General features: G+C 51.7%; 2 protein-coding genes across 2 annotated transcripts in view; one reads left to right on the plus strand and one right to left on the minus strand.

Annotated features, from left to right (window-relative positions):
• The first annotated feature begins 529 nt into the window (after positions 1-529).
• On the plus strand, positions 530-12652 carry LHFPL4 (LHFPL tetraspan subfamily member 4). The gene is made up of 4 exons (XM_021531947.3): positions 530-1082; positions 10109-10345; positions 10504-10520; positions 10865-12652. The coding sequence occupies exons 1-4, from the start codon at positions 677-679 to the stop codon at positions 10871-10873; spliced, it is 669 nt and encodes a 222-aa protein (XP_021387622.1). The 5' UTR covers positions 530-676; the 3' UTR covers positions 10874-12652.
• A 1155-nt stretch (positions 12653-13807) lies between these two features.
• SETD5 (SET domain containing 5) overlaps positions 13808-24408 on the minus strand; it is a 65089-nt gene continuing 54488 nt past the window's right edge. Inside the window, exons 21-24 of the mRNA XM_021531454.3 lie at positions 22597-22880; positions 19757-19890; positions 16267-16340; positions 13808-16097 (exon numbers count right to left, since the gene is read on the minus strand). Of these exons, the coding sequence (XP_021387129.3) occupies positions 15498-16097; positions 16267-16340; positions 19757-19890; positions 22597-22880 (1092 nt within the window). The 3' untranslated portion in view covers positions 13808-15497. The remainder of the gene's footprint in view (positions 16098-16266; positions 16341-19756; positions 19891-22596; positions 22881-24408) is intronic.

Genomic DNA, 24408 nt, shown 5'->3' on the forward strand with positions numbered 1-24408 from the left:
CCGGCACAGCCTCGCTTTGTCAGAGGTTTTGGGTCGACTCCTGCTGCCCCAGAGAGGCAGGAGTCAGTGGCGGCAACCTCCTTGCTCGGTCCCCGCCAGGAGGGTGGGGAAGGTCCGCTGCCCGCCCGGGGGCTACGCCGGCAGCCCGCGGGCCTCCCCCGGGCTGGTGACGGGTGCGGAGGATGGACGCTCTCCCTGCGGGCGCACTCCGGCCAAAGGCAGCCACGCGGGGACCTTCCGGCACTTACCGGAGCCATGCCCCGGCACCACCCCGGGCGGCGTCGGACCGGGGGAGAGGAATGGGCCCGGCAATCCGACCCGAGCCGAGCCCGTCGCTCGGCCGAGCCCGAGGCGAGCGCAGCAGAAGGCGGCGGCGGAGCGGTCGGATCCCCGTGGGGCGGGCTCGGGCTCGGGCGGGCCGTGGCCGGGCCGGGCCGGACGGGGCCGGGCCGGGCTCGGCCGGGCTCGGCTCCGCAGTGGCGGGGGGGCGCGCGGCCGCGCGCGCGCGGCGGGAGCGCGCGGGGCGCAGAGGCGGCAGCCAAGATGGCGGCGCGGGTGTCGCAGGGCCCGGCGGCCCGCGGGCGCTCTTAGGCCGCGGCCCCCCCGCCCCGCCGACCCCGGGCGGGCTCCCCGCCGCCCCGGCCCCTCCCGCCCTCCGGCAGCGGCGGCCGGCAGGATGCTGCCCTCGCAGGAAGCCTCCAAGCTGTACCATGACAACTACGTGCGGAACTCGCGCGCCATCGGCGTGCTCTGGGCCATCTTCACCATCTGCTTCGCCATCATCAACGTGGTGGTCTTCATCCAGCCCTACTGGGTGGGCGACAGCGTTAACACGCCCAAGCCCGGGTACTTCGGGCTGTTCCACTACTGCGTGGGCAGCGGGCTGGCGGGCCGGGAGCTGTCGTGCCGCGGCTCCTTCACCGACTTCAGCACCATCCCCTCGGGCGCCTTTCAGGCGGCCGCGTTCTTCGTGCTGCTCTCCATGGTGCTGACGCTGGGCTGCATCACCTGCTTCGCCCTGTTCTTCTTCTGCAACACCGCCACCGTCTACAAGATCTGCGCCTGGATGCAGCTGCTGGCAGGTACACACCGGCACCGGGAACCACCGGCACCGGGAGCACCGGGCTGCCCCGGGCCTGGCGGCAGGGACGGGTGGGGAGGATGTGGGCAGAGCTGAGCGTGCAGCACCCTGGGACACCCCGGCAGTGGTAGTGGGGTCCCTGGCTATAGGGAACAGCAAGGTTGCTCGAGGAAGCTGGGCTGAGTCCAAACACTGCAGGGCTGTGGTTCTAGGATCCAGCCCCGCAGTTTCTTGGGACACCCAGGGCAGGTGCTAGTGCTGACAGATGAGCAGGAATGGGCACCCGTTTGGGACACTGGCACTGAGGCTCCCTGTTATCCCCTGGCCACAAGGAACACAAGGGCTGCTCAGGAAAGCTGGGCTGGGTACAGGTACTGTGTATCCATAGGGCATCCCGGCCAGGAGCTGGCCCTAGGACGTCCCAGGCTTTCCTGGAAAAAGCAGGCCAGGCAATGGCATTGACAGAGCACCATAAACAGGTCCTGGCTCTAGGCATTGGCACCTGGGTCTCCCCAGGCAAAGGTTGGCCACAGGGAACATTGGGATCACTCAAGGAAGCTGGATAGGTACAAGCACTGTAGGGCCATGGGTCTTCTCAGCCAAGAAATGTCCTCAGAACACTCCAGGGCTTCCCGGGACAGCCAGACCAGGCACTGGCACCAGGAATGGTCGCACCTGCTTGGGGCACTGGAGCCTGGGATTCCCTAGGCAAGGTCTGACCCCAAGGAAACATAAGGCTCCCTTATGGGAGGTACATAGCTGGAGAGCTGGATCAGGGACCACCTCAGGTGACTCCAGAACAGGCACCAACCCTGGGACACCTAGACAGTCTGGACCCTCAGGACATCCTGGGCTAGGGACCCACCTTGGGGCACTTGAGTACACCCCAGTCAAGGACCAGCATTGGGACACCCCACAACATAGCCTAGGGCACTGGATCAGCCCCCTGAATCCCTGGGGATTCAGACACCCCAGCACACTCCACATCAGGGACTAGCCTCCCAGTCAACCCCAGAGATGTGGGATTGTCCCTAAGAGATATTCACTTTAGGGGAACACTCATCCCCCAAAGGAACCCCACCACTGGAAGAAGCCCATGCATGGATCCTCCATCCCTCTAAAAGCATCCTTCAGTTCCCCCTTAAAGACATATTGTACCCAGGCCCCCTCTATCCTGCATCATGAAAGGGCTGTGAGGACAGCTCTCTCCAGTGCTTCCCACAGAGGTACACCATACATTTACCTTGATGTCTCCGCAGACTTGACCACTCAAGTCCAGTAATTAACCTGCCCCAAATGTGACCATGTCTATAGCTCCTCCTTAGGTCCTTCCACAAATGAAACCCCACTGTAGATGTACCCCAAGACCCTCACAGACTCACTCCTCAAAGTGACACTGTGCAACAACCCAGACCTTTCCCTAGAAGGTGACCTGATGCCCATATTGATAGGGATCCAAAGTATCCCCTTATGCACAGACTTCCAAGGTGTCCTCACACAGGGTCTGTCCTTTTGGGAGAAAGAGCCTAAGGAATGATGTTGGACTTCCATTGGTAGCAAGACTCTTCACTTCCTTCTCTGCACAGTTTTACCAGGTGTGGACACTTACTCTCCACTACATACTAAGTGTGAATAGACCTAGAGCTTCCACTGGAAGGATCTACAGGGCCCCTTATTCTTAATGGAAGGACCCCATTCATCCCCTCTGTGAGAAGGGCCCTAGTCCTTGATGTGGAAGGATACAGCCCCTCCGTGTGAGGACCTTTCAGCTAGCCCAGCTCTTTCCTTTGCAGCTGGCTTGGACTGGAAAGCCTGACCTCCTCTTACCCAGATCAGGACCACAGCCAGACCTGGAGCTGCCTTGGCTTATCAGGAAATTCCCTCATCTTTAATTTTCCCCGTCCTGAAGATTTATCAGTTTAAAGCAAGCTCAGAGCCCAAATCCTACTGATTGTCGGCAGCTTAATCAAGTGGCGTGGAGTGCCCAGCTGCCACTGCTGCACAGGGAGCTGTGTGCAGAGGGCACTGCACTGGAGGCAGCCCTGGGTCTTCTCCCCAATGCCTCCTGTCCTGTCCTGGCTCAGGTTTGGGTGGCCATGACAGCACTTTGCTGTTGTCACCCCTGGGTACCCTTCACCTTGCCTTGGGGCTTGTCCTTGGTCACACTTTGCACCTTGTAATGACACGTGTTGCTGACAACTGCACTTGTGAGAACCCTGAGTGCTCAGCTCAGTGGGGCCATGGGCTGGCTCTTCTGGCCCCAGCCAGCCCAGGTTGGCTTGGAGCTCTCCCAGAGCAGCATGGCTCCCTGGCTTCTCTGTTGGGAAAGGTCCAAGGCATCATTAACAGACACTGGCCCTCCACCCTAACCTGAGACAGGACAACATGGGAGAGCTGCTGACCTACAGGACAGGCTGATGTTCCTGTCAGAAAGGGCCTGATGCAGAGGTGGTGGTGTGGTGTGTCCCAGCAAGAGAATCTTGTCTGGCAGGCGTCAGGCAGGGCTGAACTTCCCTGGGAACGTCTGGGGCAGCCACAGGTGGATGTGTTACCTTGTGCATGGAGAAGGAGCTGCCATGACCTATGGAGAGAGTATCACAGGCCAGATCTTACAGCAGGGACATAGCCTGATGCAGGCTCTGGCACATCATTATGGCAAACTTCAGAGATTCACCTGGCTGGGAGGTTGGAGGATTCTGTTAGAGCAGAGAGTTTGGAGGAGCAGAGAAGGAAAGGAAATTCCTCCTGCCTCAGTGAAGGTTTAGCTGAAGAAGGACTTGCACTACTGCAGCAGAAGCACTGTGAGGCCCAAAGTCTCTTGGTCTCACTGGTGAAAGCCAGGTGAGGCAGGTGACAGGCAGAGAGATGGGGCAGAGGTATCCCCACCCCATTCCTGTGGGATGGCCGGTGCAGAGTAAAGGGCTGCTGATTGTGGGCATGGATGGGCTCTTCAGAGGAGAAAAACCAAGTGTAGGAATGTGGGGGAGGATGATGAGGAATTCAGGATCTCTTTCAAAAAAACAAAAAAAACCAACCAACTTTAAATCATCAATGTCTAATTAGTGAACAACAATCAAGGCAGGGTTTAATTAGAGCTTGACAGAAAGCTCCAGCTCAAAAGCCACTGCCCCGCTAGGAGGAAACTGGATCTAATTAAGAGGAAAGACTCTGCTTTATCGCAAATAGAAACGTGGCCATCTGCCCTGTTCAAAATCCAGTAACGCAAAACTGGAGATTTTGCTAAATCCTTCTGTTATAAAACCAGAGATGGGACCTTAACATGAGCACGTCAACAACTGTATGACTGTCAGCACTTAATGCCACCCCAGTATTCCAAATTAGTGGAGGAGCACCTTCAGAAAGTTCTGTGGGATGATGCTTTAAGAGAAATGGGCTGTGAGGGTGATCCCCCTTGGGATTTGTCTGTAGGAAATCAGAGCATAGGAATACACAACCACCAGGCCAGCCAGGAGCCTGAGCATTCCCTCTGATTCCCCAACACTCTGCTGTAGCATAAGATACAGTCCCCCTGTGAATTTACTCAGAACTTTGAACAAAATTGTCCTGGTGCATTAATGCCTCTGCAAGACAGCCCAGCCAGCTCTGTGTGACCCTGCATCCATGTGCCTCCCATCAGGATGATTACCCCGAGTGGTACCCAGGGTTGTTTCCAGAGGGTCTTTGGTTTTGTACTTAGAGTATATTGAGGGTCAAAACAGGCAGCCAGCTGAGCACAGCATGCTGCCTGCATGGAAGAATAGACTGGCCACATTTTTAGGTGTTTTCCTGTGCTCCAGGTCCAGCAGTCAGTGTGGTGAGACCTTCACACTCCCTCCCTTAGGAATACATATGTGGTGCCTTCTCACCTGGGACCATGCTCTTGGCCTTAGGACTGGGCTTTGTCCTTATCAGTGGCCTCTTGGCATTGATTGTGCCATGACCAGCCATCTTGCCTGAGTGAGAATGTGGTGATACATATCCATCTGAGCTCTTTTCTCCTTAGGGAGATTCCCTTCAGAGCTACACTTAGATGGGCCCTTCCAAGGCCTGAGAGCAGAGGCATGTCCCTGAGCAGGGCTTCATCTTCTGCACCTCAGCTGTGTTTGCCATTGTCTCAGAGGGGACCCCTTGCATGGCGTGGTTTTGGCATATCCATGGAGAGGAGTGGTGAGGGAATTGTTGGCAGCTGCTGGGTTGAGCATGGTGGAGCTGTGTGGTGGTGTAGCCTCAGCCCCAAGGGAAAGCAGGATCTGGCCTGGGTGAGCACTACAGCCCCAAAACCCTCCCTGGTTCTGACAGCAATGCAGCGGCTCTGCTGAACCACATCGGGACAGGCTCATCTTCCTGACTGTGACTTGCTGGAGAACCAAGTCCTTTCAGAGACTTTGAGGTTTCAAAATATTGTTTTCATGGATATAAAACTCATTCACTGAAATTTTTAATGAAAAAATATGAGGCAGATACCACTGCTGTAAACTGGCTTGGAGTGTAACTGGGACAGCTGCTGAGCATGAGACTGCCCGGAGAGGTTGTGGGGTCTCTGTCGCTGGAGTAATTCAAAACCCATCTGGACATGTTCCTGTATCACCTGCTCTAGGTGACCCTTAGCAAGAGGGTTGGACTAAATGATCTCCAGAGGTCTCTTCCAACCTTAACTATGCTGTGACTCTGCAGTTTATCCTCAGGCCCTTTCTCTGCCAATACTGCCCGTATATGAACCACTTCCACCTGCTGACCTTGCAGCAAAAACAACAGCACCACAAAGCCCCTCAGCATTTGCTGAATTACTGTCTCTGGATCCCCAGGAAAGCTTTCCTGAAGATTCTCCTCTTCTTCCCCTACCGCTCAGGTCTTTCAGAGGACAGGAGCCCGGCTGCAGCCCATCCCTTGCATGCGTGCAGCGCCGTGTGCTCCGCAGCCGCCGCGGGGATTGCGCGGCAGCGCAGCCTCCCGTGGGGCTGCTCCTGTGCCCGTGTACTCGCGGGGAGGGGCCGAGCCGGCCGTCTCGGAGCCGCTCGTGGCCTGGAGCTTACATCCCTGAACTGTTGTTCCAGATAAAGTAACTGTCAGTTCTGATTCATACAAGCTCATAACTCTATTCTGAATCCTGCTGATTTTTTGGCACAAAAACAGCCTGTGGAGCAAAACGCCGTAAGGGAGCTCGTGTCTGTGTAAATGGCTGGTGCTCGCTGTCCAGAGCACTCTGCCCTTAGTGTTGATTTATTTTTGAGGCATTTCAGTTTTTATGGGGAGGAGGGGGGACTGTGTTTGTCCCCTTTCTGTTTGGTGTTCAGGAGGTTTTCTGGTGAGAAGCAGCCACTCTACACCCCAAGAGCACACAGCCCAGCCCCTGTTCCCTGGGGTCTTTGGATGTGCTGTCTGTCCCCGTGCCAGGTTTAAAAAGCCCTTTTTGGACCCAGTGATTGCTGGTCTTCCCCCCATTACCTCACATCTTCCCATCTGTGTGTTCTGTGGCGGTGTGATGCTCTGGGGGAGAAGTCATATCTCAGCTGCATGTCCTGAGCTCCTTCCACCCATGGCAGGCAGAAGCAGTAAAAGCCAGTTTTCACTCACACCTGTAGACTAAACTAGACAGAAAAAGCAATTTAAAAAATCAGATTTTAATCCTGTAGGCACAGCTGCTCAGGACAGGGGCAGTGGTACTCAGCAAACATGGGGGTTACTCAGACAGTCCAAATTAGCTAAATGCACCTTGTACTAGGAGATGTTATCCTGCCAGGAGGAGCCTCCTCTTTCTGCTCAAATCTTGCTCCAGTGTTGCAGCCTGAGTCATAACATTGCATTCCCTTTGATTAATTTATTTTGTGAGAATATCAAAAGCCCTTGAGATGCCCATGTTGTTTCTAATGGACCTTGACGAGGGAGCACTGAGGAGTGAGAAGCCATGAACCAGCTGTTAAGGCAAGAAATGCCAGCTTTATGGGGTCAGAGCCACAGCCCCAGCAGGATCATCCTCCCTCTGCATGCACCCTGTCCCAGTGATCACTGAAATGCCTGCTCTCAAAACTGTCTTTACAATTGGAAAAACTCTACAAGAGGGAGTTGGAGCCCAGGGCCTAGGGGCAGGATAGCAGCTATGGGGTGTGACAGACCAGCCAGCCATTCTTGGTGCCACTGACAGTGAGGACTGGCACCACACACTCAGAAGAACAAGAATTAAAAGCAAAATGGACAGGAGATGGGTTATTTTTTCCTCTTTAATAGTGGCTCTTCATAGAAATCATCACCTGGTGCTTTTCTTGTGGTTTTAAGGCATAGAAATGGGCTGCTTTAAACAAAACCCAAGGTTTTCCTGCAGGTCTGCAAGGAGTTTTGGGGCATTTGGGTGTAAGTGCTGGCAGAACGGTGCTGTGGGCAGAGGGCTGGGCAGGCAGAGCCCTGACCCCACATCCCTCAGACCTGTTGGAGAGGCCAGCGCTGAGGCCTGTGGATTGTATGGGGATCCCCTCCTTATTCTTGCTCTGCTTTTCAAAGTCACTCCTTGCTGCAGGCACAGGAAGGTGTTTCCAGGACATTGGGCAGCCTGGGGAGTGCAGAAAAGGGAATTGCTTGTGACAGAGCAGAGGACTTGGCTTGCTGCTGGGAGCACATAGGGCAGATGGGAAGAGGAGAGCCCTGAGCTGCTCTTCCCCAGGAGAGCACCTGCCCTCAGTAGCACAGCCTCACCTCAGCCACTTCCCAGGGAGCTGTAGAGTAGTGAGGGGTTTTTGGGAAGAGCCCAGTCACCCTCAGGCAGAGGCATTTGAGTATGTGTGGTGACTTGGGCACACACCTCTGCCCAGTAGTAAATTTGTTGTTTAATTGTGTCAAATGGGCTGTGAGGGCATGGGCAGAGATCCTGCAACTGCTTGGTGGGACAGGGCACAGACTCCCTTTGCCCTGGTGCAGTACAGAGCAGGCACACGAGGATGAGATCAAAACAAGCAGACACAGGCTGAAGCCAGGCAGTGTTCTGGCAGTGGCCATCACTGCAAGTCCTTTGTGACTGTGCTCTGACAATCCACCACACAAGTGTCTCCCATATCTTTTTGAGCCACCCTACTTTTGCCTTAAACCCTGTCTCTCATGTCCTCCATGAGTGCTGAGGCATTGCTGCCTGTCCTGCCATGTTTGGGACCTGCAGATGTCCTGGGAGACCCTCTCACCTGTGGTGTTTTCAGAGCAGTGAGCTCTTGGCAGGCTTCTGCTTTACCTGGGCCGTTGGACCCACCTTCACCCCGAATGATAGCTCAGGAATGCAGAGGACAGGATACTGCCTGCAGAGTCCAGGGACAGACCCAGGGGCTGCTGTTCTGCTCCTGTGAAGGACTGACTGAGGGCTGTGCACAAAGGCTGGGAGCCTGCCCAAGCCCTCGCTGGTGTAAGTAAAATTGGTGCCTGATTTTTTAACTCAAAATTGCCTACCCTCTTGGGCACAGCCCTTGTTCTCCTTTGGGCCCAGAGTGGCTGTTGCTGAGGCCTGCTGCCCACCCAGGCAGCTGGAGCTGCTGCTTTCTGTGCTTTCCCCCAACCTCACTGCATACCTGTGGTCCTTTCCTCCTCCTCCATGATTTCAGCAGATTTCTTACAACCATGCCCATTTCCAGGCTGGGTCATGCCAGCCTGAGCAATGCTGTGGGGGTAAACCCACCCCCTTGCTGGGGATTGTCACAGAGCACCTTAGCTCGTTTCACAGCTGCACTGCACTGGGAGCTCAGAGGATCCTAAAATCCTCTTAGCATCTCTGCTTTCACAGGAACAGTCCCTGGCACAGGTCTGCTGCACCTGATCCCCTTTTATTCAGGCCCTCAGCTGAATTAATGCCATCCTATTCCAAGGTGCCCAGGTCAGCAGCAGGCCAGGCTGCTCCTCAGCGTTTACCATGCAGTGCATGGCGTTGGTGCTGACTGTGTTTCCTTGCAGAGGGTTTGGGTTGGCCCAGTCCCAGACAGGCTGTGCTTGGCTGGGAGTCCCTGGTGACGATGTGCTGGAGACACTGGCTTGGCTCTGTGCAGCTGTGTGGTGCCGGGGTGGCACCAGGGCTGTGCATTGCAATAAATCAGCATGCAGGGCTTGCCACTGTCCACAAAGACTTTTACCAAGGGGGTTTGCTTGTGGAGGAGTTAGAGACCAAGCAGCAGCTGCTGCATGACATAATGTGCCAGCGCCCCTGTCCTTTCCTGGGTGCAGTGTGATGCCCTGCAGGCACATGCCTCCCTCCTGGGATTTCCCTTCCCCATGGAAAGCAGTTCAAAATACATGCCAGCACCCAGAAAGCTCATGCCAGACTGCCAGCTGCCTGCCTGCAGGGTGTTTGCTGAAAAGGATGGAGAGAGAACTTCTTACTGGTGTGGGCAAAAACCTCTTAGTTGTTCCTTAACTCAGGGCAAAAGTACCTGCAGGGCACTGCAGCCAACATCATTACTATTTTTAGCTCTTCCAGCTGATATGGGGTGAGGAGCTTTTGTACTTGCTGTAGTCAGAAAAAGTCATCTTCTTACCTTGACAGTCACAGGCTTTGTGGCATTTCCATCCCTGTGTTCCCTGATGTCTCCTTGCTTAGCACAGAGTGTGCTGGGTGGAGGCCTGCTGGGAAGGTGACCCCTCTGGGAGTGCTGCTTGCCGGCTGTGGGGTGGTCAGGTGTGGGGGCTCCTGGGGATGCCAGTCCTCTCCACAGGCAGCATCCCTGCCCGCAGTGCACCGGTAGCTCCTGCCCACATGCAGGGAGCTTGTAGTGATAAGGAAAGCCCGTGGGCAGCCACTGATCCTGTGGCTGATGCTGGAAGAAACAAAGAGCCTGAAGTCCCTAATTGTGCATGGGCCAGGTTTGGGACAGCCAAAAAGCCAGTCCCAGAGCTCCTGAGGCAGTGGTGGCTGTCACCTGCCACATTGCCCAGCTGTTGTGGGGCCAAGGTGGGCTCCCTGCCAGACACGGGCTGCACTCACATACTGACTGGGGGGCTCAGCACCCAGCACTGCCACTCTATTATTGTCTCTGATGCTTCCCCCTCCTCTCCCTCTTGCAGCGCTCTGCCTGGTGCTGGGCTGCATGATCTTTCCCGATGGCTGGGATGCAGAGACCATACGGGACATGTGTGGGGAGAAGACGGGGAAGTACTCCCTGGGCGACTGCTCTGTACGCTGGGCTTATATCCTGGCCATCATCGGCATCCTCAATGCCCTTATCCTTTCCTTCCTGGCCTTTGTTCTCGGCAACCGGCAGAACGACCTGCTGCACGAGGAGCTCAAGACAGAGAGCAAAGGTCAGCACCATGCTACTGGGGGGGATCCTGGGTGGGAGCAGCCTGGCAAGGGTCCCATGGGCTTTACTGTCACCTACAAGGCAAGCCAGGCTGGGCAGGGTGGGAGGCAGCCAATGAGCCTCTGCCCTGCCTGACCTCTCTCTCTTCTGTTTCCACAGATTTTGTTGGCACTGCGGTAAGCCTTGAGTGTCACTGTCCTGTCCCCTGTCCCTCTGTGGTGTCTCTGGGTGTGACTGTGCTTGGCGTCATTGTGACATGGGATGGGATGGGATGGGATGGGATGGGATGGGATGGGATGGGATGGGATGGGATGGGATGGGATGGGACGGGACGGGATGGGACGGGACAGGATGGGGGACCCTGGCTGTGCAGGCAGCAGGGCTGGGGGCAATGGGGGAAGGGAGGCAGCAAAGACAGGGTGGCAGGGATGGGGATAGGCATATGCCTGGCACATGCAAGTAACATGGTGCAGTAAGACCAGCCCAAGTCCATCCCCAACCTGCTGTGCTTTTCCCGCAGAGGATATAAGGCCGACCATCTGCAGCAGGACCCTCTTCCCATGGCCGGCAGCCTGGGCACTCACTCCCTGTCCTGCCCTTCATTTGCTGCCAGCGGCCACACAGCGTCCTGCGCCGCCCTCCGGGCCCCGGTGCCCGTGCCAGGGATGCGCCAGCCGCCCGCCGCATCCATGGCCACCTCCATGTCCACGCCGGCACCACCATCCCACGCACCCTCCAGCTCCGTACCCACCGCTGCCTGCGGGCCGCCGCCGGGGGAGGATGCCTCAAACCCGCTTTGTTCAAGAACAGAATCCAGCTGCGGTTTTGTTTCAAGGAAAAAACAGTCTTGGAGTTTTTAACAGATTTCTACATCCCCAGGACTCCTGACCTGCTGCCTCCCACCCGAACGCGCACCCAGTGACGCCCCGTGCCGGCTGCTCCGGGTCCCGGACCCTTCCCCACTCCCATTTTGTACAGCTCCGTGATCCTGTCTCCACAGCCAGGGGACCCGGTGGCCGGGATGGGGCCCAACCCCTACTTTTACATGTAAATTCATATTCTCTAAACAGGGTAAAGTGACTCGAGCCCCTTTCCCCCCTGCCCCGGGAGTCCAGCCCAGGACATGGTGTTTCCTGGTGCGTGACCGGGGCTGCAGGCTGCTGCTCGGTCCCCTCAGCGTGGGGACCGCAGGGGCCTCGCTGCTGCCGGCCGTGGGACCCCCGACTCGCGCCGCCGTTGAATGTAAGCCCTGGTAAGTGGGAGCAGCTGAAGATGCAAAACCCCCAGGCGGGCACAGGAGGACCCCCCCGCCAAGACCCCTCCCCGAGCCGGCCGCGGGCCGTTGCCAAACGCCTTCCCTCCCCATCCCCATACGGTGCTTTATCTCCACTGGTGACAGCAAGGCTTTCCCTGCCACACGGCATGGCCGGGTGTACCTGAGCACTCCTGTACCACCCGACCTCCTGGCTGTACCTCGCTGGCCCGCGGCGATGGCGTGCGGGGAGCCGCTGGCTGCTGCCCCGGCGGCCTCGGGAGCGCACACACAGCACCCGAGAGCCGACACCCCGGCACGGGTGGCTGCAGCCTGGCTGTGGCTCTGCTGGCCAGGCCAGCGTGTGTGTGTGGGCTTCCCTTGGCCACAGGGGCTTGGGTCACCACAGCCCTCGCAATGCAATAAAGTCCTCAGCACTGGCCGTGTCTCAGTGCGAGCAGCTGGGGCTCCTTGCAGGGCCCAGGGCAGGGCCCCCAGGGGCTTGTTGGAGCCCTGTCAGGGCTGGACCCAGACACTGGGCAAGGCCAGGGAGCAGAGTGAGTGGGAGCAGGGAGCAGAGCGGCACCACGGTCCTGGGATGGGGCCACGGAGCGTGGAGGCTGCTGGGGATGGCAGTGAAGGGCTCCACAGGACCCAGCGCCTCACCTGGCACCAGGGGTGGGCTGGAGCAGGTAAGTGGTTCCCTGAGGCCCTGTGGGGTGGCGGTGGGGGATGGAGCTGTGCCGAAACACCATCTGGGAGCCAAAGCCACCCGGGATGGAGTGCGTGCCAGCACTCCTGCCCGTGCCCTCTGCCCGCCATGAGCCCAGCGATGCCCACGTCCCTCTGACAGCTGCCCCCCAGAACGAGGTCAACAGGAACTCGCAGCGCCCGGGTCTTGCCAGCTTGAGAGTGCTGTTGCCAGCTGAATTGGAAAAACAAACCAAGAAAATCAGTGGAGAAAGGAATACAGTAGCTGTAATATATCTGTATTTTAGTACAAAGTTTGATACAGTGTTTCACAAAACCTTATTGAAAAATATAATTCAAACCAGATGAGCTTGGAGCCCTCTGTTGTGGGGAGGGTTGGGATGGGTTCTTCCCGGCCATCACTGAAGGAGGTGGGAGGCCAAAGAAGCCCCTGTGAGTGTCTTGAGCTGTGGTGGGGAGCCTGCAGCCTGGGCTGGCACACAAGGAGAGGCTCTGACCAGAGGGAGTCCCCAGAGAAAGGATCTGTCCCACTTCATGGCAAAGCAGGGGGTGGGGCAGGATCCCATCCATCCCTACGAGCCTTTAAACCAATCCTTTCTGCTTGTTCACAGTGCAGGATGAGTGGTCTGTCAGCTCACTAACACAGACTGATAGGAAAATCCATGAAATTCATCAAAAAACTCCTGAAATTCATCAAATTCCAGTGTCTTGATGGAAAAAAACTACATGGCTGGTCAGTTTAATGGCATGCTCTGGTAGGAGTGGGGAGAGCATTCCAGGCTGTATGAGGGCAACATGGGGAGCTCTGGGACTTGCAGAGAGCTTTGGCCAAGTCTGGCTCCCCCGATGTGGGACATGCTGACAGCCCAGGTGAGCCCTGCAGATGGCAGAAGCAGCTGAGAAGAGCAGAGTTGGTGCTACCCACAGTGGCTTTCAGGGAAGGAGTAGTGGAGATGGAGCCACTCTTTTGGGGGACAGAATGAACCATGACATTTACGGTCCCACAGTGTCAGGGAGAACATTCTCACAAGTGAGGGCAGTTGAAGACCAGAAGCCATGGGCACCTCAAACCAGCACCTACACCTACACATGCACCTGGCAGGCCCCATGCCAGGTTCAGCCCATGTCAGGCTTCCAAAAGAAAAGGCAAGCAGTATGAAAACCCTGGATGGCAGGTTCTGACACACCAGAAACCAGGCTTTAAAGCAGATGCAGTGGTGCAGAGGACATCCTCCAAATCCATCTCCTTTCCAAATGAGCTTGGGCAAGAAGAACAGCAGCAGCAGAGCCAGAAATTTCACAACCCCAGCCAGAAGCTCAGGGAATTTCCTAAGGAACAGCAGCTCCCACAGCAGCTCCTAGCTTCACCTGGCAGAAGGCTGCTCCTGCAAGGATTTGCTTACCCTGCAGGAGACAGGGAAGAGACTTAGATGCCCTCACCTCCTTGCCCTATGTCCTGGGCACCAGCACTCAAGGCGGTAAGAAATTCAACAATACTAGTTTTCAAGTTAAGTATTTTTATTATCAAAATTATTACATCTCTTGTGAAAGTTCAAATGTTACAGCATGGTGTAAAAACTCCACTAGAGTAAGAAGCTACAGCCCCCACCTTTCCTAGAGCTTTCCAGGGTCCCTCCCTCCTGCCCCCTGCTGCGCCCGAAGGTGCTGGAGCCTCTGGGAGGGCCCCCTTGGCCCCCTCCTGCCACCTGGCAGGGCAGAACCCGTCTGCCCCGTGCTGCTCAGAGCACCAAAGGGGAGGCTGCACCTCCAGGGCTAAGCCAAGTGAAGTTTACACCTATGTTATACAGTATACAGACACCCAACTGCGGGGTGACAAGTTCCATCCCAACACGCTCACAGCCAGACAGTGTGAGAAAGCTACTCTTTGTCTCAATATTTTAAAAGTCTCCCCTAGGCTGAACAAACACCTGATTTCAATTGTGAATTAGAGAAATCTGTAACAGTCCTAAAAAAAGAGGAAGAAGACTGTGCATCTGCAAGGAGAGGGGAGACAGACTCACAGCATTATGTTATCCAAGAGAAAGGAGAAGTTCCACTGCAGCACCAGGGATGACACCTGTCATATATTAGCTAACCTACTATGGTTATAACTGAATATAAAATTAGATAAATAAAAACACGCCCGATATTACAGTAAACAAGTGAGAAAGAAGCTGGCAATCGTATGGAATTGAACACACAGCGCACTGTGTCTGGGCTGGCTCTCCTGCCACGCTCAGCGGGTGACAGTGGCTGGGAAAGACCCCACACGGCACTGCCTGGAGAGCCTCTGGCTCAGCACAGACCGGGGAGCCCACCCACCACCCACCACTGCCCCTTACAGCCCCCCTGCTCCTCTGCCTGCAGCCCCCCGTGTGCCGCAGCATCACTTGCCTGATCAGGCCCCCGGCCATCCCCTGTGCGTTGCGCACCAGCAGCCAGAGAGCCCCGGCGCGGCAGCACGGCCCCAGCCGTGCTCCTGTTCACAGACTCCTTAAGCGACCTCAAAAACACTCGTTCACGACAGACCTGCAATGAAGCAGTACACGACAGCACACCCGGATCCTCTGCAGCCGCAGGCACACGCTCCAAACCCCTCCCATGCTTTGTGGAGACTCTCCTGTCCTGGAAAAAGCTCCGATGGCGGCAGTGGCGACCCAAGCCCAAAGGCAGCCGTGTGCGCTCGTCTGCTTGTGACTGGAATGATCGTAACGGATTAAAGCCCTCCCCAGAACGCACTGAGAACCTGACCTATAAAGAGATTGGAGTTAACTTCCCCCAACATTTCCTTTAAACTGCTTTTGAATTCAGAACTGTGTCCGTACTGCATGTGTGACTGTGGCCATGGGCACGGACCAGAGACAGAGGCTGTGCCACAGTCATTGCACTTGAACCATTTCCTTTTTTTTTTTTCTATTTTTTTTTCTGTTTGTTTCTTTTTGTTTTTGCAATGTACCCACTTGTCAGGGAACTGCTTTGCTACAGTCTCTGCCTCAGAGAAATCTATGTTCTCCTACCAGGCCAGAGGCCAATACTGCTCACAAATCTCACCCGTGCATTTTCGACCTCAGCCTCTGACCCCTGGCACCCCAGCATCAGGTGCAAGCTTTCAACACCAGCCCAGGAGCCACTTCCAGGGGTGACCGGAAGGAGCTATGGGCAGTTTTGTCCTCCTGAAGTCCAGGCAGCCCTAGGAAAGTCCTGTTTGAGTCTTTACTCCAGAACCTTGAAGCTGCTGCAGTCTGTACTGATGGACACTGCCTCCCCCACGGTGTGGATAGTGTTGTGCATTGGAAATCACTGCGCCCCGGGAGCCCTGGTAGAGAACAGACTGCCCAGAGCTCGGCAGGCTGATAGTCCGCAAGTCTGACTGTAGTGAGCGAGCGCTTTGGGGAGCGGAGGAAGAGCCCGACACGCCTGTGCAGGGCTGGGAGCACGACTCTGAGGAGAGAGAGTCCACAGCTGTCTGCTGTGCCGGGCTGGCAGCCGCAGGGCAGCTCTTCCTCAGGAGGCTGCTGCTGACACTGCCAGAGTGCTGCTGGCTGCTGAAATACCCCGAATTCCCTGCAAACAGGGCAGAGGAGTCTGTGGAGACCGAGTGGGCAGGGCTGGAATATGAGGTGGAGGAGAGGGATGTTTCCGAGGAACCATGGGACAGGCTGTGTCCTGTCCTCTGTGCTGCTGCTCGGTAGCTGTATCCAGGAGACGGCACGAGGTGCCCTCTGTACGGGGAGGAGTTCTGCTGGAGCAGGGTCTGTGATTCTGCCTGGGGACTGTCAGACTGCAGCAGCTGAACAAGGCATGCGGGAAAAAAGGAAAACACATGTCAGACTGACTTCCCCGTTTCCTACCTGCTTCTCATCCTAAGGTGCTTAGTGCAGCACTATGAACAATGTACTATTCCCCTCCTTATAAAAGCTTTATTTCATAATGGGCAGATAAGATATTAAAGCATTTACCTGGTAGCTGTATCGAGAAGGACTGTAAACTGCTGGTCCTTTGTGGGCTTCTGGAGTGTCTCCTTCTGCTGCATCTGCAATGTACAGGCAAGATGTTAAGCCTCACTCCACCGACTGAGGCCACTGCAGCTTCCTCTTAAATGCCACTGCAAAATCCAGCCCGTGTGTTCCAGCCTCCCCAGCCACCAGCATTTCAGAAACTGAAGAAACCCAGCAAAAGACCACTGGGAAACCTCGCATATGGGAACAGCCACATATGTAAGAGTGGCCACTCCCCTCACACCGATGTGCTCTGGTTTATGACAAAGCCCACCTGCCCTGGACAAGCCTGTCTGAATGACCACACCTGGAGATAATGCACAGACACAGCCAGGGCTCCCCTGGCTCTTCAGTAGCTATGAGGCTGAAGGCAGCTTCTAAGGACTCAACAATTTCTCACTCAGTCTTGGTTACACGAATCCGCACTGGATACAGTTACATCTCAGGAGACAAAACTGTCCTTAGAGGGCTGTCAGCAAGATCCTGTGGTGGGTTTTCCTCAAAAGCAGATCCAGATGCTTCCAAAGACAGACATCCCATGCTGCCATTTTGGGGAGTATGGTTTACAAGCCAACTGAGCTGCTAGAAACAGAGATACTCCTGGATGTATCAGAAATGCCTGTTTTTCTAACAGGCCACGATGATGGAAATGCTTTGAGGTTTGAAGGGCACCAGCAGCATACAGCACACTCTGATCCACCTCAGATAAGTAAGAAATCAAGAGAAATAAAATGCAAGAGTAAGCCTTTCTTGCACTTCAAGGGTGGGTGAGCTTCTTGTCCTACCATATCACTGAACTTGACCTGGGGTAGTCAAGAAGTATTTACTGCAGTGACACAGTCACTTGTGCCAACTGTGTGCTTCAACTACTACCCCTGTAACCACGGGTGGTGATCCTGCTTTCCGCAGGAGGGGTGAAGCTGCTGGGACTAGATGATTTCACATCAGAGTTCTCCTGCAGACTAATGAGACAGAACTGTTTATCTGCAGCATCTCAGGGATTCTCAGCAGCTGCGTTTGAAATGCCTTGGTGAAACAGTGTTGGTATTAGTATCAAATTTCTATGACAGATGTGTCTCAGTCATGAAACAGGACACGCTGCCTCAGTCTGCTCTGTACTTCTGCCAGACAAGTCTGGCTTTGCCCCAGCTGCACTGACAACAAGCATCAGTGCCAGTAGTGCCCATGGTTCTGTTGCCATTGTCCTCTCTGTGCTATATCATAGTGCTGGCTTAGCTAACACGGATCCAGATGTAGCTCTTGTCTGTTCTTGAGGCTCAGAAATTCCCTCAGGGCGCAGGCCTGCACAGACACTGGGGTGTGAAGCTTCCAGCATGTGTCCTGTGCCACCTTCCATTTCTGAAATGTCATCGATGCTGCAATGGGCTGTTTGGTGACATTCCAAGTAATGCCTTAAGTTTTAGCTTTTATATTTTTCAGATTCTGTGCTGCTTTAATGTGTAACTCTGAGCTTCATATTAAGCATTAGCAAGTTCTCTTCACACAGTAGGTAGACAAAACAATCCTTTTCCAGCTTGTCCAAGGACAACTGTTACAAGCTCCAGGTCCAAAAAGTACAAACAACGGTGAATTGAAGAGAGAGAACAAGAAGGATGGAACTTCATAACCTAAAGTTATAATTGCACATTAACTCCAATATGCAAATGGGCCAAAACTTATAAGTGTGAGACCGTGTGACCGGTCATCCATTTTGTGATCATTTTGGGTACATCTTGGGTGTGGCCTGGCCTGGGTCTTGTATTGCCCAAGGTGTATCCTTTGAGGCCTTTTAATAAATACCTACTTTAACTCTGTCTAACCTCTATTCTAGGTCAGCCTTCTCAAGGCATCACAAGTACTGCAGAATGGCAAAATTCAGAAGTTTAGGGCATGTTTTGTTAAAAAGTCAAGTACAGAAGAGCTGTTCAATTCGGACATTGTGATTAGCAGAAGTCAAGTATGAGAATAACAAGAAATCTAAAGATTTCTGAAAGAAAATCTTAAAAAATTTTCTTAAAAGGCTAGGCACACCAGTAGGGCTACACAATTTACTGGCAGTGCCTGTTCCAGAAGGAAACCTTGACAAGTTAAAGACTACTGAAAGACTAAATTACAAATGGTAAATAAACTGTGACCTTTCTGAATTTGCTTTATGTAAACTTAAAATCTAGAGCCAACATCTTCCTCTCCCATCTCAATAGATGCACAAGGGAAGGATGTGAATAACTGCTCTTCTTGGCTGTACTGGCCTGTGTCCACCTAAAGCATATATGAAGTGACAGGTTTTGCTGAGAGCAGCTGCAGTTCTCAGAAGCATGCAATGCACACAAATTCCATTTCATTGCTACATGCCTCATCAGCAAACCCTGCAACTTTGGGATTTTTTAGTTCCTGTTAATATCTGCTACAGCAGCAGCAAGTTAAAATGTGCATCTTCATAACTCCTCCAGGTGCTACTAGGAACAGCAGGGACTCAGCCACCCATTTGTTTCACTAAGAAGCAGAACAGCAGCTGGGGGAGGGGAGGTAGCTCAAAGAATCTAAACAAGAATCTAAACAAGCAGCTGAAGAAATTGCCAGAGCAAGCAAAAAAAGAAAAAATGTACTTTGCTGTGCTAGGATGAAGGAAACAAGATGACTTTTGTCAGCTGCAGCATTAGGTTTTCACAACTCAGAATGGGATGGGGTTTATGTAACAAGAAAGAATTTATCAGTGCAGATGAAAGTTTAACTCCATCCTAATTCTTGAGTAACACTGAAGAGCCAGAGCTGTACAGGTTACACTGGGCAAAGACCTGTACCAAGAGCCTAGATTTTGCCCACCCTTCTAAAAATAACCAGGAAAGCCAGTTCCACTGGTATGGGAAAGACTCCAAACGGGGTCCCATGAAAGTGTGACTTATTTGATAGGGAAAAGGGAGTCTTTCTCTCAAGACTAGATGAAGAAAAAGCATTGAAAGAATGTGCTTAGATGTAAAAACCAGAAGAACTCCAAATGAGAAGCCAATTTTCAAAGCTGGTCTCAAACATACCTTACTGCAATTGGGGAAAGTCTGATTTGGAATGAAGGAAATACATACCTGCTCTAAACTGCTCAGAAACAAGGTAATATACTTGTCTGAATGTGCACCCAATGACCATTAAATTACAGCTCTTTCAGAGCATAGGAGTTGCTAGCCCATCTGCCCAAGGATAAAGAATTTGTCAGAGTCAAGGTGCAGGCAATCATGAATTCAATCCCTAGAAAAAAATCGAGAAGTCTTCCAGATCTAACAGAAGAGGGATACAGGCTCAAGCAATATCTGAGTAACAGTAAAGTTTGGTTTGCAAAAGGCAGCTTTGATAATGTTAAAGATGAAGGTACAACTAATCAACTTCACAGACCAGCTGGCAAAGTTATCCAAGCCCATAATTTCCCACCAAGCAATGTCCCCAAGTCTCACCATCCTACCTGCATCTCTCTCCAGAGCACTGTCCTGGGTAGGGGAGGATTCGTGTCTCTGGGACACCTTTGCACCGCTCCGCAGCACCTTCTCCAGCATCCCCCGGCCCTCCCGCAGCCTCTCCACTGACGTCGGCACCATCCTGCAACAAAACCCCAGGGACAGCTGAGAAGTGCTGTGACATAGCTGAGAGCAATGTCACCAATGCACAGGGGATCAGAGACCACCACCTCTTTAGACAGATGAAGAACAAACGAACTGCTGAACTGCTTCTGCCATGTAAAAAACCTCCAGTAGCATTTCAGACTGCTGTTCCCTGCTGTCATAATGCCACTGTCCTCAGAACACCAAGTCTTTAATTAAAAACATGGTATAAGCATCCAGTTCAGTAAATCACATGGTTGCAGAAAAATAATTTTGAGATTCAAGACTTTTTTGAAAATCCTGGTATTGGCTTAAGATTAACTGCAGTTATTTTGCATAATTATGTTAATTTAAACAAAGCAGAAGGAAGTTCAATACCTTTCTGATAATACTGTGCCAAGACAATATGGTTGGATACTGCAATATTCCAGAGCAGAGCTAGCTGGGCCATTTTGCCCACTAACGCCATTTTGTCCTGTTAATTTTGTAGTGTGAAAACTCTCCACTCAAGATTAATGCTAGAATCATTCCATTTTATAATGTCTTGTCTGAGGGTGACAAAGAGGTGAAGTGGCTTTCCTAAAGCCAAACCATTGAAGAAAAACAAGAGCTACAAACTTCAGGCCTCTGGGTCAACATTCATTCTACTATGCACAGGACCATCCAAATCTCTTTGGAAATGTTTTTTTAACCTACAGGCAGCATCACCATGACCAGGGATTTACAATGCCTTTACTCTGGACACTGATGAATTTGTGCCTTAAAAATGCCTGAATTGAAATACTTAGGTTATATTAATGCATTGCATATGATGGAAGCATGTATATTTACTCCATATTGACTGAATTCGGTATTTAATTGTTGTTAAGAGGTATTGAAAACTGCCCTTTCCATTAGGGGTTTTTTATTATTTTGTTTGTTTGGAGACTTGTTTTCTGCAAGGCTGGGTTTACTGGGCAGCAGCACATCTGTTTACATTATGATGGCTTTATCCTGGCAACTGATATAGACAAACCATTGTGGTTTCTGTTTTTTTTTTTACTGAAAGCTATTCTCAGTTATTGCAGAATTCAGCAAAAATCTGGAAAACCCTGCACATTAAGGCATGGCATTTTAGTTCCCACCAATTTTTTCTGTTCCAAATATTATTGTGAATGTCTGGAAATGTATCTGACATATAAGCACATGAAGTGAAAGATGAAACTGGGTCACTTTACCTCAGTAACAAGTCCTAATATATTTTTTAAAAGTAGAAGGTGAGTGTACGTTTGTCAGGAGTGCCCATTAAAACACAGAAACCCACGAATTTTAAAGGCAGCAAATCTGCTTAATCCCACTTCAAAATGTATCAGCATGGTTTCAACTTTATATCCAGTGTCCTGTAACAATAGGATCTTTATATCCACACAATACTTACTCCTGAAACCATGTGGGAAACTGAAGCCAGAGCAGGACCTGCTGAGGGAGCAGCAGATGAAGCTCAGAGAATACAAAAGATGGTACAAAATCAAGGATGCCACACTGACACCTCACCCTGAACTAGTTTTAGTTCATTCAGCTGGTTGGCATTTTCTCACTCTTTTACAGACAGAAGGAAGTAGCACAGGAGAAGAACAACATGGAGTATTATCATTTTTATAGAATATTTGAAAATAAAATAATGATGATAAATTAATAATTAGCAGACTGCCTCAGCTGTGGTCAGTCCCAATATCTGGCAGAAGGTCATGTAGTAGACAAAAAACTGTCAGAGAGGTAAAAGACAAATTGTTTTCATTAAACTCTGCTTGAAAAGTGATGGGAAAGGAAGGAAACAGGTCTATTACTCCTCCAAATTCACCAAAGTGCTTTCAACACAAACTTTGTACTTCTCATCGCCCTCAGCACTGCTTTGAATTTCTCCTCATGCCACCCCCCTGCCATTACCCGAGCAGTGACCCAACCATGTATATGGAGATCAGCACCAGGAAAGGGGGGTGTGTGTCTGTGTGTGCCTTTCTGCTGTGGTGTGCACAACCAGAGCCTGACTCCAGGGCAGCAGAGCCCATGCCCTACACAGATCCAGCCAGCACAACCTCCCAGCCATCACTGGCTCTATAATGCCACATTTGGCAATTCAGTGCGCCGCTTCATGTTTTGGACCAGGTTCAAACATTTTTGAAGACTTTCCCCTTATCAAACCTTCTCATGGTAACCATGATAAAGGTAGTTTGTCCATGCCTTAGGCACACCACTGACCACAGCCTGGTAAATTAGCAAAGCTGGAGTTATTGCACAGTCCCTGCTTCTCAAATGCAAAGCTACAGAGGCCTGCAAGCTTTCCTTCAGAACAGGAGTGGACTTAGTATCACTCATGTCCAATAAGAGTGAAGTTTCAGTAAAAAAAAAGACCTGCAATAGACTTTCATTGCCTGGGCAAGACCTTAACAACCCAAGACCTCAAAATGGAACTTGTGGAAGAGCAACAACTGCTTAAATTTGTACCTTTCAATACAGATTTTTGATATCTAAACCAAGAACTAAAAGACAAGCTGAGAAGACTGCTGATATCTTTCACAGTTGTTCAGCAATTATGAAAGAGAACAATACCAAGAGACCCAAATGAATCCATCTCACTGCACATATTGTTATGGAAATGCACCCTGGGGAGTTTGGTCCTTCCCTGGAGGGGAATCTCAGCCTTGCTTGGGAGGATAACACTCACCACCTACTGCTGATGCTCTCCTGGGATTTACTGAGTGATGATGAGGAACTACAGCCCCTCGAGTCTGGTGGGCTGATGTCCTCGACGTGAGGCAGGGAGGGATGAGAAGGGGAGAAGCCACTTTGTGGGGAGGATGGAGTTCGTGCTGTGGAGCCTGACAGGCCATTCCCGTCCGCATCAGCCCCGGAGCTGCTGCCCTGCCGGGTGGGGGTCCCTGCGCTGCGCCCGGAGTCGCCGCCCTCCTTGGCCTCCTGTTTCCGCTTGCGGTACTCGAGGAGCGATACCTGGGGGAGCAAACACAGCCATGAGTCAGGGAACAGAGGACCAGGACAGGGGGAGGAACAGGCCCACACACTGTCCAAAAAATCTTCTCGGTCTGCAGGTAAAACTTGAAAAGGCATATTGGGATTATCGACTCTTGCTGCATCTGCAGGCACTCCAGAAAAGAACTAAGTGGTGCAAATTTAGACTGCCATGATCACCCTCCTTTTACTTTTTATGACCAATACATCAGTAACAACATCCAGCTCGCTTGCTTCTCTAACCACCTGGATTTTCACATTACTTCAGGAGATGCATATTCAAGCAACAAGCTTCTGTAACCTCCTTCCTCATAAAATCCTCCATACACTCTCTCTGGTTCATGATATTATGTAATTTTTTTCAATAGCTGTACATCCCCAAAACAGGTAATAAGAGTCTTCTTCAAAAAACTTGTATCTTCAGTGCCCAGTTCACCTGCACTAGTTCAGCCACATTAACACTAAAAGATTGGTGAAGCCTTGCACAGAATTTTAACTTGCTTAGAGCAGGCTCCTTCTACGGAGGCATTGCAAACTTCCAGCACTACCACCAAAACAAACAGCTCGTAGCCAAGGTAGAATGTGTTTTGGGCAAAGCAGTCTCAGATTTATCAAAGACACCAATGAAAGATAAAAGCCTCAGAACACAAGGTCAGCAGAACTAAAAAGACACAAATATTTCCAGCTGGGCACTTACCTTTCAGTGTGACTTTCCTCAGAGTTATTATGAGGTAAGGAGCCATAAAGGACTCACAGAAGGCAGCTCTGCTGAAGAATTTATCAGCTATGACTCAATGCCCGTAAAGAAGGCTTTATGATGCTAAAATATTGAACAGGGTACTTCCAAAAGTAACTCAACATATGAAGGTTTTAAGTTAAATGTAATTTTAAAAGAAAAATCAAATTTAAAAAAATCAACAGACTCCAGAAATGGAAAGGAAATGAGATATTCCATCCAGCTGGACCCTTACACAAGTGATCTGAGTTACCACACTTGCCATAAAAAAAAATTCTAAGCACAGGAAAAGGCACTGATAATTTGTCCCATGAGTACCCAATTTTATCACAGCACTACCCTGACGTAACATTTTACTTCCGTTTTAGTCCCATAAGGGTCACTGGCCTGCTGTAAGAAACCAGTATGTATTTGCTTTTGTTAAACTATATTCCTGTGTTTTTAGTTTCAAAGAGCTAAAGCTTAAATAACCTTCATCTTACTTTTGTTGCAATGTTATGGAAATGTTCTAATATATTCTGGTAAACAGCCCATGTTTTCTTTTGAAACATTAGACCCTCATTAGTAAGGACCTTTTTCATCCTGATAAATAACACCTCCAGCAGCTGTACAGCTGCACTGTGTTATTGCTTTGGGTCTTGTCTCAGTTTAGCAACTGTTAATGAAAGCTTCCAGTACCTTGCCCTTTTTTCTGTGATCCCAGAAGAAGTACTTGTACAGTGGTGTCTTTTTTTCCATTTCTCACATCAAAATCTTGCCTAAAGGATGTAACAA

This window comes from Lonchura striata, chromosome 12 (assembly GCF_050655825.1).
Source record: "Lonchura striata isolate lonStrDom1 chromosome 12, ASM5065582v1, whole genome shotgun sequence".
Taxonomy (NCBI): Eukaryota; Metazoa; Chordata; class Aves; order Passeriformes; family Estrildidae; genus Lonchura; species Lonchura striata.

Bases quoted from the DNA above. Each gene is read 5' to 3' on its own strand.
- LHFPL4 (XM_021531947.3), top strand. From the start codon at position 677: ATGCTGCCCTCGCAGGAAGCCTCCAAGCTGTACCATGACAACTACGTG. The intron at 1,083-10,108 runs GTACACACCGGC...TCCCTCTTGCAG, and splicing joins CTGGATGCAGCTGCTGGCAG to CGCTCTGCCTGGTGCTGGGC.